The sequence below is a fragment of the Sardina pilchardus genome, chromosome 5 (assembly GCF_963854185.1).
Source record: "Sardina pilchardus chromosome 5, fSarPil1.1, whole genome shotgun sequence".
Lineage (NCBI taxonomy): Eukaryota > Metazoa > Chordata > Actinopteri > Clupeiformes > Clupeidae > Sardina > Sardina pilchardus.
In genome coordinates, this window is record NC_084998.1 from 6,062,830 (window position 1) to 6,077,169 (window position 14,340).

Genomic DNA, 14,340 nt, shown 5'->3' on the forward strand with positions numbered 1-14,340 from the left:
CCTTTGATTTATTTTAAGCAATCATACTGTAACCAAATAGCCTACAGTACAGATTAGTAAATGAAAACAAGAAAGTGAATAGCACTCATTCAGAGTTTAATAATGCCCAAAACAATGGACACGGCCGCTATACAAAAGCACTCAACAAAATCCAATGTTCCCTGCTACATCATTTAGCAAGCGCACGCCACTTACTTGGCCATGTATTGAAGAATATACTTAGGTTTACAAGATTATATTCCTTTGCCATGACCACCGAAACGAATGCTTAAAACTACCGCATACAGACCATGCCCGTCAACAAAATAATTAATTTGGGCATTATTTCCCGCAAGTTTAGCCAGCAGGGGGCAAACTTGTGTAACAAACCACCACTTGTTGACTACATGCAGTCCATGCAACCAACCGAAATAACAAAAAACATTTGATAATGTATGACCTTTCTTAAAAATAAACAGAATCAGAGGCACATAAAAGCTTACTGACACAAATTAAAGGTCCCTGTGGCCGTTTTAATGCAACTACAAGGGCACAATATCAGGGTGAAAAAAAAAAATGAAAGAGTAAAAACTCACAGACATAGGAGAGCTTCATGCACCTCTGATGATTCTTATCATTAGAGCATTTTCAAAGAAGCCCATCTCCTAACTTTAGAAATGAACTGCCCTTTCTGGAATGTGACCTTTTCATACCCACAAAGCCCAAGCTTACTGACGACTTAGAAAATCATAATTTAAATATTGACACTCTTGATCCTATTTGTCTGAAGAAACTGTCACAAAACACAAAAAATTACTACATTTAAAAAAAAGAAAGAGACAATGCTACACAGATCCTTTTCATGACAAATCCTATGCAGGTTAGGCATCGAGTCAAGCATTAGTTACAGTGCATGAGGCTTTCCTATTTGCCAGCTGTTCTCGTAAAGGTACACACATTTATATGGGGGAGAAAGGAGGTCTTGAGTTTGACATGGGAGAGGTTGTGTTATACAGCAGCCCAGGCGATTGAAAAAGTTCATGAGATCAGTCGTAATCCTAAGGCAACTCCTCACTTGCTGAAGTCCAGGCAAGCGGCGTCTCTCACTGCCTCTGGAGTGTGGGGAGCAGGGGCTCCTTGAAACAGTCCTTTGAGGTTTCGCTGGAATACTCGGTTTGGGTTGTATATGACACTTATCGAGCCATCGACCCCCGTTAAGGCTGAAGGGCTGTTTTTTGTTTTGTTTTGTTTTTCAGTTTAAAAAACACAGTGAGCGAGAATATCATACAACACTTTTCTTTTCCCTCCCACCTCAAAGAAAATGTTTTGCATGCTGTGGTGGAGACATGTTATTGAGATACTGAAATCAAAACCAACAACAAACAACAACAAAAAAAGAACGGGGAAAAAAGTAAGGTGAGGGGTGGGGGGGGCAAAGGCTTTGGGCCACGTTGAAACCACTCAGGGGGTTAAGATGGGGTGAAGTGTGCAGACTCAAGTCTGACGTGGCCAAGCTCCAACCCTTTCAAGCAAACTGCCGTAGCCAACCCCGTTGACCGAAGGGGGCAGACGTCGCCCTCGTCTCTCAGACTCTGAAGCTCTCTCCTTTGCCGTCGATGTGGCGCAGGCGCAGGTAGACGTCGGTGCCGATGCCCTGCATGGACTGGATCGAGAGGGAGCCCCCCAGGTACTCGGCGTAGGCACGGGAGGTAGGGAGACCGAAGCCAAAGCTGAGGGGGTAGCACAGAGGAGCGGCATTAGCCTGAGGTTTCTAATGGTTATGGTATTGTTTTGCACACGCTTTTGTCCAAAGCGACTTCTCTTGACATCCATGCGTTCAGACAGGATATACATATACATATACTGCCCTACAAAGCAAAAAGGTAGTAACTACGCAAACTGCGTAGTGCAAACTGAAAAAAGCCAGAAAGTTATTCTGTTGTCCAGCCTAAGTAGTTGTAGGTGGATTATTGGACATATGGAGGTTTTGTTACTCTCCCTTAGCTTACTTTTGGTACATATCAATCTTCATAACAACTTGAATGTCATGAAATGATAATAACTAATTTGACCAAAAATGCAGTTACTGCCTTTTTGCTTTGTAGAGCAGTATACATCTGGTACAACCTTTTCACAAGACAGAAGACGAGACTTGCTTTCTCTATAAAAGTAAATGATACAAGACTAACACTGCTTCCTCAATAAAAGGGCAGTATACACAATGGACTAGAACAGCCTCCTCAGTATAAGCAAAAGATATACGACAGATGTAAAGGCAGACAGAAAGACAGCGTCCTCGTCAGAGCGCAAGACATGTTCTCACCCATGCATGGGACCCGACTGGGGCCCGCTGTTGGTGATGTTGTTGAAGAGGTTGCTCATGCGGGGGTCCTGAGCGCTGTCCTCTGCGGTGCTGAAGTGGTAGTCCATCACCTTCTCCAGGATACTGTGAGGGATGCCGCCGCCACGGTCCGATATCCTGTGCATCACAGCAGACTGGATCACATTCATGTACTCTTTACAGTGGCAGATCAGATATATGTGTCTAAGCTCTCTCAAAGTGATTCCAGCATTCATGACTGGAGCACTCGGTCCATCTCCACTTGTACACTTGCACGTAGCAATGTCATTAGAACACTGTCGACTGGATTTCTCAATTATTACACATTCTACGGTGGTATTTCCATATTCCAGGACTTTGTTACTGAACACAATCAGCCTGTGTTAATGCAAGAAGCATGGGTGAAAGTACGCTAGTGCAGTCCCGTGTTAGCTCGTGGGCCAGAGTTCAGACGCTACGTCAAGGTGGGGACTCTGAAATGGGCGAGAACTCTCCAGTGAAGTGAAATTGAATAAACCAAATCACATGCAGCCAGCCAGTGTTCAATTCTGATCTGTCTATCTTTTATTTATTCACTTCTGCCTGACTCTGCCAACTCCATGCATCTGACGTCGCTGTGGCCACAGTTACCGGTTATCTTTTTCAGGAACATGATCCGACATGTTGGGGCACATCTTTTAAATAATACAAACGGATGGCTTTGTTATTTAGACTGTTATCGTTAAAAAAAACACAGGGAAGACAAGAGAGCAGTTCATCCTGAAGAGTCGGGAGAGGAGTGGCTGGCAAAGAAGAGAGCCAAGTAACACTTCCAGAGAAATGTTCTGCAAATGATAAATGAATTAGCGTGTGGCCCATTTAGGTGGGTTGACATTTTCTTTGTTATGTTATGCCCATGGGTAACTAGGAGGGCAGGACCAGGCTAGATACCCAGAGGAGAGATAAATAATATGAAGCCATAGAGATTGTGGTAGTACCAGCAAGAATTTAAAAGAATTTAAAAGGTTAATTGACTTACAACTTCAAGCAGGGGCGTAACTAGCAGTGAAATGAAACTTAAACTGGTGCATTAAGCTCTTACCAAATTGTTTCAGAAATTGAACGTTGTATACACAGTTGTTTAACTCAACTCCAAAGAAATACACGTCCATGCCGGATTAGCAATTGTATTTGCGTGCCCGTTATTTAGGGACATTTAAATGGGCTTCAATGGAGTCTTGACCAGACAGACCTTCAGAGCAAATCCCAAATATGCCTAAGGTTCTAATGGGTATTCCCAGGCTAGGCTAAAAATGGTTGATGTTTAAAAATTCAAATGAAATGTTTGAAGGTTTTGGGCAAAAAAAGCTATTTCATTTATTGTGAGAATTACTGTAAGTGTAGGAAAGGGGTGATATTTATTTGATCTGCCTTTAAGACCATCTTGAATAGACCTTACTAATAATATGTGCACATCTCAATTGGATCTGTGGAAAGCTGTGTGGGGAATAACACAGGTGGAGCATATGCACTGTAATTATGGTCCAATTTCACCCCAAGTTCAGCCCTTTTGGGTAGAAAAGATCTTAAATTTATCCCTCACCCATTATTTGCTTAAAATACAGATGAAGGGAAATTCCTCCCAAAGCACAAATCTTTCCGGAAGGGAAAAACATGCTTCCAGTCAGGAACCCCAACAGTAAACATACAAGGTCAGTGAAAGAGCAAATGTTATAGCGTGGGTAAATTTACTCAGAGCAAACAGGGCACCTACACTTCCCCATACAGGAGCATTAGTGCCACAAGCCGATTGTGCATGGAATGCAGAAACGAAAGTGGTTTCCATGGCCACCCGACTACCCTTTCCAGCCTTATTTATACAGTCTACGTTTCCATCTGGAAAAACACCATCCGCAGGAGTCTCATCCCGTCAGATCCACACCTCTGCCGCTTCACAGAGAGAGCCGTCTGGTGCCCTGTATGCGAGTTTCAGGGCATACATTCCGTACGCATGAGGAGGGCTAGCTACTCACCTGATGACAAAGTCGGTCTCATTGTTAGCAATGGTGATCACAACATCAGGCACGTTGTACGGTGTGTCCAGGTGGCTCTCCATGGTGGCTCTGGGAATAACAATTAAAAAAGGGTTAGGCTCTCAAATGCTTTGGCTTTGAACGTTGGTACAAGACACTAGTTTTCTTCTGAACTTGCACCGTAACACGATCACAATATCGGTGTTTGCTCAGATTTTGAATCTCATTTGCATGTTTTTAAGATGTGTTTAGAATTTGCATGAATGGTTTGTTGCAACAGGATGAGGCCAGTGCATAATACAAGAAAATTAACTGCAGACACGTGAGGCAAAAAAAAACTATTAATGCTCTCTCGCACAAGGTAGGACACGGGAGCAACGACATAAAAGTTGAACATTGCAGAGCAGGGCGCCTTTTGTCGTCTGGGTCACTATGAGGCTGCTATTCCAGAAGGAACACCACTGGACTCGCACCAAAAAGCACTTAAGGCCAAGACCTCCTGCCAAGAACATGGCGTTCAGTTGAGCACAGAGGAAAGACAGAGAGCATAGCCTGCATCTCTCCACTGCCAGGGTCAAAATCGCTCATCAACAGCTTCGAGTTCCTTAGGCAACAGCCTCTTCCCATGAGGGGTAGAGGAACGTCTATCTGATACAAATCTAATCCGCTTTAATGCTACAGTTGAGGCGCACCAAAAAACAGTCATGGGGAGCAAGAAATTACTAAGACTGAAAAATAAAGTTTGGATACCATTTGTACTACTTTGTGAAAACTGATGTTAAAAAGGTTAAAAATAAAACAAATACGCTGTTAAGAAGTAAGTCAAGAGGCGAGACAAAAGTAGAGCACAATTCAAACTTTGGATAAGTGCCATGGAAAATCAAATTCCAACATGCATATAACCTACTTTCACTCCTGCCAAGTATACAGCGCACTTGAGAAGAATGAAATATCTTGAGGTCACTATGCCACGTCGCCTAAAGCAAGCAAGGCAATTCATGTCGGGACATTTTTTGATCTCTGGTTACTTGGACAGTAATAGCAGCCATCATGGTTGAGCAAACAAAAGCAGGCTTCTCAGCTGGCTAAACATTAATGCACATGACAGATTACATGCGGATTACTCTCTGCAGTGAATCATGAAAAAAGGTGCATTGATTAAAGAACAACAGAGAAAATAAGGGGGGGGAATGAGAAGATGGCAGTAAGTCCAGTGGCAGTAAGGCTGTCAGTCACTGGGGTAAGAATTATGCCCAGTCAGCTCACGGCCTTGGCCCTTCACGCCACACTTAACAGTGACAATGGAATTTTTTCCTCGCTTATGGCTGCAATGCGAGTTCTGGCCAACTGGATAAAAGGCCGTCCAATTGGCCGCCACCTAATGATTCCAGGCCTTGTGTAACGCGCCCATTAAAGGAGCATGACTGACGGACATCTCATTTTAGTCAGGAACCGACCAGGACCAACCAGGACCAGCCCGTCAACAACACTGCCCAGTGCCCACTATCTCATTGAACCGGAGAGACTGATGGAGCACAGGTGGAAGGTGGGAATTCAGGTCATGCCATGCATGCATTATGTCTACTTCAAGTGCAGAGTTCAAGCACAGTGTCACCGACTTCATCACCTAATTTAGAGCATCCCAGAGGAGCCCTGCATTATGCAAGCGGCTTATATCTGTGCCCAATTGCAACAGTTTATATTTAACGTGTGAATACGGCAGCGTCACACAGAACACTGCAAAAGGCCCTCGTCCACCCTCTCTCTATATAGTAGGGGCACAAAGGTATACATACTTGTACTGAACTGTTTGGGTACAGGATGTGCCAAATACAGTCTTAAACAGTGATTTACAGTGAGTAGAGTTTTTTTTTTTTTTTTTTTTAAATGAGCAGAGCATGTATCAAATTCGAGTTCCCACACAAACATATTAAAGCAACACTAAAGCACTTTTCCTCTGTTGCACGCACGCTATTTGTTTATCCACCAAATAACGATGTCCACAGACAAGGTAGAGCATGTTGCATGGTTTTATGAAAGTATGATGTGTTGCAACATCGAACATGTTGCATGGTTTTATGAAAGTATGATGTGTTGCAACATCGAACAAGGCAAATTTGTAGTTTCTTAGGTCTCATTTGATCAATAAAGTATCTATCTATCTATCTATCAAACCACAGGTACGCTACCCGATCTAGTAAAGTTACATAGTGTGGTTATAGCCGATCAGCCGAGAGCCGCAAAGTGAATGCAGAAGTACCGGTCACCCTGTCACGAGTAGATGAACCGCTGAAATGATTTTGAAAACATTATGTTAAGGTACGAAAAACTCTTTAGTGTTGCTTTAGGCAGCCCATATGTCAGTTTAGTTAATGCATTTTCATTTAATTTGACACCATTTCATAAAACTATTCCTACTTCGATCTGTTGAGCATTAGCTATATTGTCAGTGAATGTTAAGCTAGCAGTCCTTACAGGCATAATGTACCAAGAATTAATCAAACCCCAACTTCAACACGTAGTAACAAGTAACAAATCATGATTTTTGTGCACCAGTACATCCCTAATATAAAGGGCTTATTTAGGATAATGACAACACAAGGATTCATATTTACAGGTAACCGATTATACAACAATGAAGCCTATTGTCAAACTACACACCGTACCTTTAAGTCTGTTTTAAGACAACTGGCCTATCCTAATGTTGTAAGTTGCTTTGGATAACATTGTCTTCTGAAATACCATGAACATGAACACAATTTGGTGACGCTGCTAGGCTTACACAGACTAGCATTAGCAGAGGAGGACACAGAGAGGACTCTTGGCTGGAGGGTGTCGGGAGGGAGCGGATTCCAGGAGATGTCAGTTACCTCATGGAATTCTTCAGGAGCTCGGGCAGGATGTAGTCGAGGGGCATTGGGATGAATGGGAAGCGGGCCGCCACATGGCCGTTGATGCGGACACGTGGGGAGTTGCCATACTGGTGCTCACACAGGCGTCTGCAGGGGAGGGGAGGGAAGGGAAGGCATGTTGGTAAGAGCAGGCATGGAAGGGGAGGCCTCTCAGGTCAAGACCCCTTACATCTTACATAAAAGCAAAGAGGCATTTCCATGCAACTGGTCTAACTCTGTTGGGTGTTATGCAAGCGCCAGGAATGTGTAACGAGAGTTCTGCTCCGTGACACGAGATCCTCACTCAAGTTCAAGTTCATTATTGTCTACAGAGGGTAGAAGAACTAACAAGGGTAAAATGAGTCACCCAGTATGTTACATTGCAATGCAAACAGCTGTTTAAATGACTCTGGTTTAATATAAGCCAAGTAATGCAACAGAAGACACAGACTAAGAGACAATAAGTCACACATCAACCAGCAAGAGCTTTAGCTACAGCTTTTCAGAACCAAAAGAAAAATGAAGGGAACACATGGCCATTTCTAGGAACACACTGTGGATAACAAACTAATAAATCAGTGTGCACATGACAGATCCCTTAGGGAAGAGCGGAGGGGGAGTGCCACATGTATGGAGTGTGTTCTTACGTAACCCTTCCCCGGGTCCTAACCCTGTCTTATGTAAGTAGGAGCACAAACAGTCAGTGTGTTACCCTGCTCATTACCCAGTGACCCTCGACCTCTTAAACGTGTAGCTACACTGTCAGAGGGACTGTGCAACATAATAGCAACAAACTGGTGATTAATTACTAAATGATTAAAAATTCAGTTGGCTATTTGGTGTTTTGTTTAAAACTCTCTGTGAAAGCAGTGGGGAACTGACTGCTCACTTTGATCATATCCCCATGCCAAGGGGTGTGAGGACAGTTCACTGGCTGAGCCAGAGACCCCATGACTGGGGGTGAGGAGGGGTTGGGGGGGTCTGCATTCAGCGCCATTGTTCGAGCGCAAACAGCCTTTCAGGCAGGGCCTGTTCAGAGGGGCTGAGGGGAGAGCAAGTAGCACCGAAAAAGAGCTGGGCTAGTCAGCTGCACATTCCTAGAGAGTCTTAGCAGGGACAGCATGTGAGTTTTGTGCACTGCACTCAGTCAGCAGCGATGTGAACTAATGTTCGCTTCGTTTTAGAAACCCCTCGCTGTAAGAGGCTTTCTGGAGATTTCTCTGCGTGTCCTCCTGTCCATTTCATGACGAGTGAAATCATTTAGAGCAACTGCTGTTTGTGTAGCACATTCATTCATGTGTAAACCAGTAGCAGTAGTTTGAGAAAACCTGTACATAAGCATAAACATAAAATGTACAAAATATTTCGATATGAACTGTATCAGCTGACTGAAGCAGGACGTGGGTGATGTGGCCCGGATAGATTGGTCGATATAAACCTTGGGCTAATGGAGCCAAAACAAACATTCCCATCTTAGGTGCTTCCGTCTGCCGAGTTTAAAACAAGGTGAAACATGCGCATGTTTGGCTGCAATTCTTTGGTCTTTTCCAATGTGGACGAAAGAAGTTGACCACCACTGCTCGTCACAATCTCAATCAGTCAATGGAACCACTCTTTCCTCTGTCTAGCCTAAGTTGTTTACCTTTGACGAACCTGATAAGTAGTGATAAGACACCGGCGATAAGCTCAGGTGCTGCTATGGTGACAAAGCTAAATTGAGCCAGAACACTGGCTACTGGCTGGAGAGACAATCAGTCACTGATAGCGAAATCAAGTTTGATCTAAAGCAGTGCAGGGGAGAAAGGACACTCACCGGGCAAAATCCACCCACTTCTCAATTATCTTTTTGGGGGACAGTCGCCGACAGATGATCCCCACAAAATCAGCCTGAAATAGAAACAAGAACTATGTGCCACATAGCCACTGGCTAACACTACAGCATATGGACAGAACACACAACTTACACATATATGAGGATAATGAAACATCAAAATAAAATATTCCTGAACTCATGTCAGAGCTTTCAGCGATCTGAAAAAAACAGCTGCAGGCAACATGTTCACAATGGCGTTCTATAAGGCCCGTTAGCTCTTGGCAAAAAGTAGACTGTCTGGAAATGTAGAACCTATAGACTGCCAGAGTTATCTCCTGGAGTCGTGCCAGAGGTTACCCCGGCACTGCCCATTTTAACATTACATACGACCTAGTGTAGTGGAGCTCTGTTGGCTAGCGAGTTCACTGACCACGATTTTGATAGGAGTGCAGAGTCATGCAATAGTATCCAGGACCCTACGCTCATGTTTAAATATAGACTGCATAATTGGGTCATATAAAAATATTGGTGGCCTACTTGGCTAGTCTTACCAGCCACTTTACATCACTAAAGCAGGTGGCAAGGGCTACAGAATGAGCCGTTCATTTCCATGGTGAAACATCAGGCACTAAAAACTGATTTGCAGTAGAATCTGCATGCGTTTTTCATGTTACAGTATATGCCATAGACCTAAAAGAAAGGTATATGCAGTCTGAGAAGTAAAGGCCAAGAAGAGAAGAGACCGGAAGGCTACGTGATAGTGGTGCGTATGTTCAAATAAATTTAACCAATCTTCTAAAACAATTTTTATTCTCCGCGAAGAGAGAGCTTCAGCTGTAGACCTGGTGCAGCCTGGGCCTAAGAAGCATGACACATGAAGCATGACGCATGAAGCGGAGAGTGCAGCTTCAAATGCTGGAACGCAACTTACGTTATCCTCATGCAGGGCGAGGTGGTGTGTGGCCAACATACGGATCCCCAGGCGAGAGGTCAGAGTGGTGTCTAAGAAATTACGGACCAGGTTCTCATCCTGGCAGAAACCAAAACAACAAAAACAGACTTCAGATATCAGACACCCACAAAAACAGACTCCACATATCAGATTTCAGACACAGACAAGAAGCCAGTGCATGCAAACAAAGCACAGAGGAACACCAGCCAAACGATCTCACCTGGATGTGCTTTCGGCACTCCCTGAAGCCCTCGGCAAGCATGGTGACCACATCTTTGTGGTCGTCAAGCAGCTGCTGCACAAGTTTACTGTAGCGAGCCTCTGTCTCTTGGTCCTTGATCTACCAGGTAGAAGAAAACAGAGAGAAGGAAACAGAAAAGGCTGAGCTACGTAGAAAAGTATCTCTGACAGAAGAACCACAAAAACAATACTTTAAGCACATGTCTAGCAGTTAATAGACATTCTGAGATACTTTCATTTTCATTGTAATATTTTCATAGCATGCAATATTTGAGTCTGAGGCCTGAATCTCCTGTCTAAATGCAGCACATAAGCCAGAACTCTCCATGTCATTATGTGTGTGCATTATAAATGGCCTTGGGGAAAAACATCTCTTGTCCTCTTGTTACAATGGAACTGGCATATACAGCCATTCAGGTATGTTATTAAATGTCTATGTCAACATATAAAGATACGCGTGTGTGTGTGTGTGTGTGTGTGTGTGTGTGTGTGTGTGAGTAGAAACTCACCGATGGAAAGTCACTCAGCACATGGTACGCCCGGATGTACAATTCATGCTGTAAGAATTGAAAGACAAAAACATGCAAGGTAAACAAACGTGAGGAGTCTCTGCACATTGTAGTAACCCAGGGCCTTAGGGCAGCTGGACCTCAGCAGCACCCTCCCATAGACAAGCCCCCTGTTTCTGGCCCCTGCCATAATTCTTGTCCATGTGGCTACGGTTGTCAACATATTTTGGGATTTCAAAGAGGAAAAATAAAACGGGAAAGGAAAGACAGGCTTGAGCAATACATGCTCATATGAAACTAGAAGCACAAGTCACCACTACATCATCATTACCCGTTCCATGGGATCTTCCAAAAATATGTATCGTTTATTACTTGGGATTTGTTTTTCTTATGCCCTGATCTTCAGAATGTTTAACACCTTTTTTTCTTATATAACTGACTGATTGCTTGAAATTGTCCTTTTTCGGTGCAACTGGAAACCCGAAAACTGATCCTACCTAACAACAACAATTCCCTGCGCTGCAATTTAGTTCAAATATGGGTAAAAGTTCACAGACAGACAAGACTTTCAAAAGAGGGTACTGGGAGGGGGAAGGCCTTTCTCCTACACGGTAACAGGCTTTGTAAGAAAAACAACAACTGTGGGAACTTTCTTTTCAACACTCACACTTCTAACTGGAGCAGTATCTGTGTTACACTTCCACAGAAAATACCAAATAAAAAAGCGGAGTTTGAAAGTTTAAAACTATGAGTTAAATGGAGTGTATCAAATGAGTGTTCTTCATAATAGTACATCACTTTCTGGATGGATAAAATGATCCTGTTGACAGTAATAGAGCATGAATTGCAGTGCAGCAATGTTTAACCAGTCATAAATCAACCATGTTTTTGCTCTGGTGAATACCATGTGACCACAAAGGGACTCTAGATGGACAATGAGCACAACATCACATTTTAGGTTTCTAAATTAAACACAATGACAAAAATGGATGGGAAGTGGGGGTTTTTTACCAGAAGGATTCTAAAAACATTCTAAAAACACACAATATTTATCATTATAATATTTTCAAACTATAAATGCACCATTTTTTCTCCACCAGTATCGTTGGTCAGTACCAAAGTTGTATCTCTAACAGTCCACCTTGACTTGACATCCTCTCGTTGATTCACATGACTGCTTCATTACACATAAGGACTTTCCCAGTCCACTTACCACTTGCAAAATGGTGGGGTTGCAGCCAATGATGAAGGGAAGGCTGCGGAATCCCTTGATGCGGTGTGCAATGCGCACAGGCAATTCTTTCTGCAGGTACTTGGCACTACTCTAGACACCACAAACACAGAAGGACCACATTAGGCTTGACCCACCTCAGCTCCCCCATCTCTCACGGTCATATTCATTATACAGTATGAGATAATACAGTCAAGTAAACAGATGATGTGCACATGTGCATTCTGCATTGAGATGTTTCAATAATTTCCCCTACATCTTATAAGGGATTTGTAAAATAAATACAAAACAAAAATAACTTTTAACACTAATGTTTAAACCCCCATATTTTCTCAGATCATTAGGAAGCCTGACTATTTGGCTCAGCAAATAATGGCACAATAAATCGAGGGCTGAGGACCAAAGGGGCGTAAGTGACATTTTGGTAAAAATTGAGTTATATATATCACCTGAAAGCTCTTGATGAGCTCTTTCTAGCTGACAACATTATAGAAGTAAAATATTTATAAATATAACTTCATGAACAAAAAACAAAGGTCTTTGACTGTGAACATATGATAGATAGATAGATAGATAGATAGATAGATACTTTATTGATCCCCAAGGGGGATTCAAGAAGCATGTTGTTCATATAGAAGCAGTTAGATTTGTTTTGGCTCTCCTGTAAAGTTGGTGAAATGTTTATTACGCCCCTTTGGTTCTCAGCCCTCGAAATATAGAGGTCACCATAACTTTGACTTACAAATAAGATCTCTGTTTGAAGATAGCATAGCCTTGATCTTGTTACTCAGGCACCAAAACATTCTGCTAGTGTCTGTGTCGTATGTGTAAGTGAAGAGCATGAAGAAGCAACTGTGTGTAATTACCAGGACATGATGTCCATCTGGATTTTTTCCAGCATACAGCAGGGTGGTTGGAGTAAGTCTGACAGAAGCCTGCAAAGTAGGAAATAAAAAGAAATACCACATATTTCAGATGTTGCTTCAACGCAGAGCCTTGATCGTAGTCCCTTACATAAAGTAGGCAGCCAAAAAATGGTGCCCCGGCTGACTGCATGGCATCTGAGTACCCTGAAGGCGGGTAAGATTCTGACCTTGGTATGACCCACATGTTTGTAACGTTAGACAGCGTCTCCTCGGGACAGCATGTCTGGCTCGCAATATTATACAACTAATCTAACAAGTTTGCATGTCTTCACAAACAACTGTTATTGTACAGGTGAATTAATTACGAAGCTTGCATGTTAAATACAACGGAGTTAACGTTGTTGACGACAAAAGGATGTGAACGCTATGAGTTGATAAATGATGGTGCCATCATGTTTATCAAAACACCATTTATGACAGTAACTTGAAAGTTGACGTTCAGTATTTCTCTATTGCTACCCAGCCAGCTATCGTGTGGATAGCTAGCAAGGCAACCATTCTATATTACAAGAAAACTATTATCAGTTTACTAGCTGACTAGCAAAAGCCTGTCTGGTACTGGAACTGACTGGTGCGGACGGGTAAGGTGACCGTATAAATAAAAGGAAGGGGCCTAACTTTAGCCATAAAGCTAGGTTAACGTACAACAATGGCCACCAGTCAAAGTTGTATCTGGTTTCCGGATGAATTAACAGTAGTGTTAAGTCTAAACAAATCGACTTCGACCAGTAACGTTATATAAACATTTCAAGTAAACAACATCTATCGCGTTACTGTATCTGACACTACTCGTTCAGTTCTAATTATGGCTTCTTCGGCTATGATAGCTAGCACCCTAGCATTGCTAATCTGGTGATACTGTATTTCGGTGATACCTTACCTTTTCAGCTGATATGTCAATGGCCGACTGGTTGTAAAACGAAGTAACGGTTTTGGACCTTTCCCTTGCTAGCTCCGTGTATCCTTGCATTGAAGACGTGGATCGGAATCTTTCGTTTGCTCCATTCCCCACAGCAAGTGGATTGACATTTATTGTTCTCACAAGTAATTGCCTGGACATTGCTGGGTTGGCGACTGTACCACAGCCCAGCATCTCGATGGCTCGTGCAGTCACTCGTCGCCGCATTTTGTTACTGTTGTTAGGAAGTTTTGATTAGCTGTGTCTGCGGACAACAGTCGTTATCCCTTCCTGAAATGTATCTACTTCCCATTTACAATGTCATCCCAACTGTAGGACCACTCCGTGCACAGAGGCACGTATCAGACTCAAATCACATAGCCAGCAAGCTAACCGAATGATACAGAAGAGAATAAGCATTTGGATAAAGGGTGGGCTAAGAGGCTGAAACGTTTGTCAGGAGACCAGTCTGTAAAGCCATCCAATCAATGCTCGAGGAGGAGGAGAGACGAAATTACCCTCCCCTAGCCTGCCCAGACACAAGGTTG

General features: G+C 43.0%; 1 protein-coding gene across 1 annotated transcript; it reads right to left on the bottom strand.

The window, feature by feature from the left end:
* Nucleotides 1-79: 79 nt before the first annotated feature.
* On the bottom strand, nt 80-14,212 carry bckdk (branched chain ketoacid dehydrogenase kinase). Its single transcript, XM_062536133.1, has 11 exons — nt 13,775-14,212; nt 12,835-12,903; nt 11,951-12,061; nt 10,738-10,785; nt 10,209-10,328; nt 9,968-10,066; nt 9,037-9,110; nt 7,203-7,331; nt 4,333-4,422; nt 2,303-2,458; nt 80-1,709 (listed from the first exon to the last, which is right to left on the bottom strand). Exons 1-11 carry the CDS (start codon nt 14,018-14,020, stop codon nt 1,565-1,567), a joined length of 1,287 nt encoding a protein of 428 aa, XP_062392117.1. The 5' UTR covers nt 14,021-14,212; the 3' UTR covers nt 80-1,564.
* Between the last annotated feature and the right edge of the window lie 128 nt (nt 14,213-14,340).

Bases quoted from the DNA above. Each gene is read 5' to 3' on its own strand.
- bckdk (XM_062536133.1), bottom strand. From the start codon at position 14,020: ATGCGGCGACGAGTGACTGCACGAGCCATCGAGATGCTGGGCTGTGGT. The intron at 10,329-10,737 runs GTGAGTTTCTAC...TCTACCTGGTAG, and splicing joins TGCTGAGTGACTTTCCATCG to ATCAAGGACCAAGAGACAGA. The intron at 7,332-9,036 runs GTGAGTGTCCTT...CCTCCCCTGCAG, and splicing joins AAGTGGGTGGATTTTGCCCG to ACGCCTGTGTGAGCACCAGT.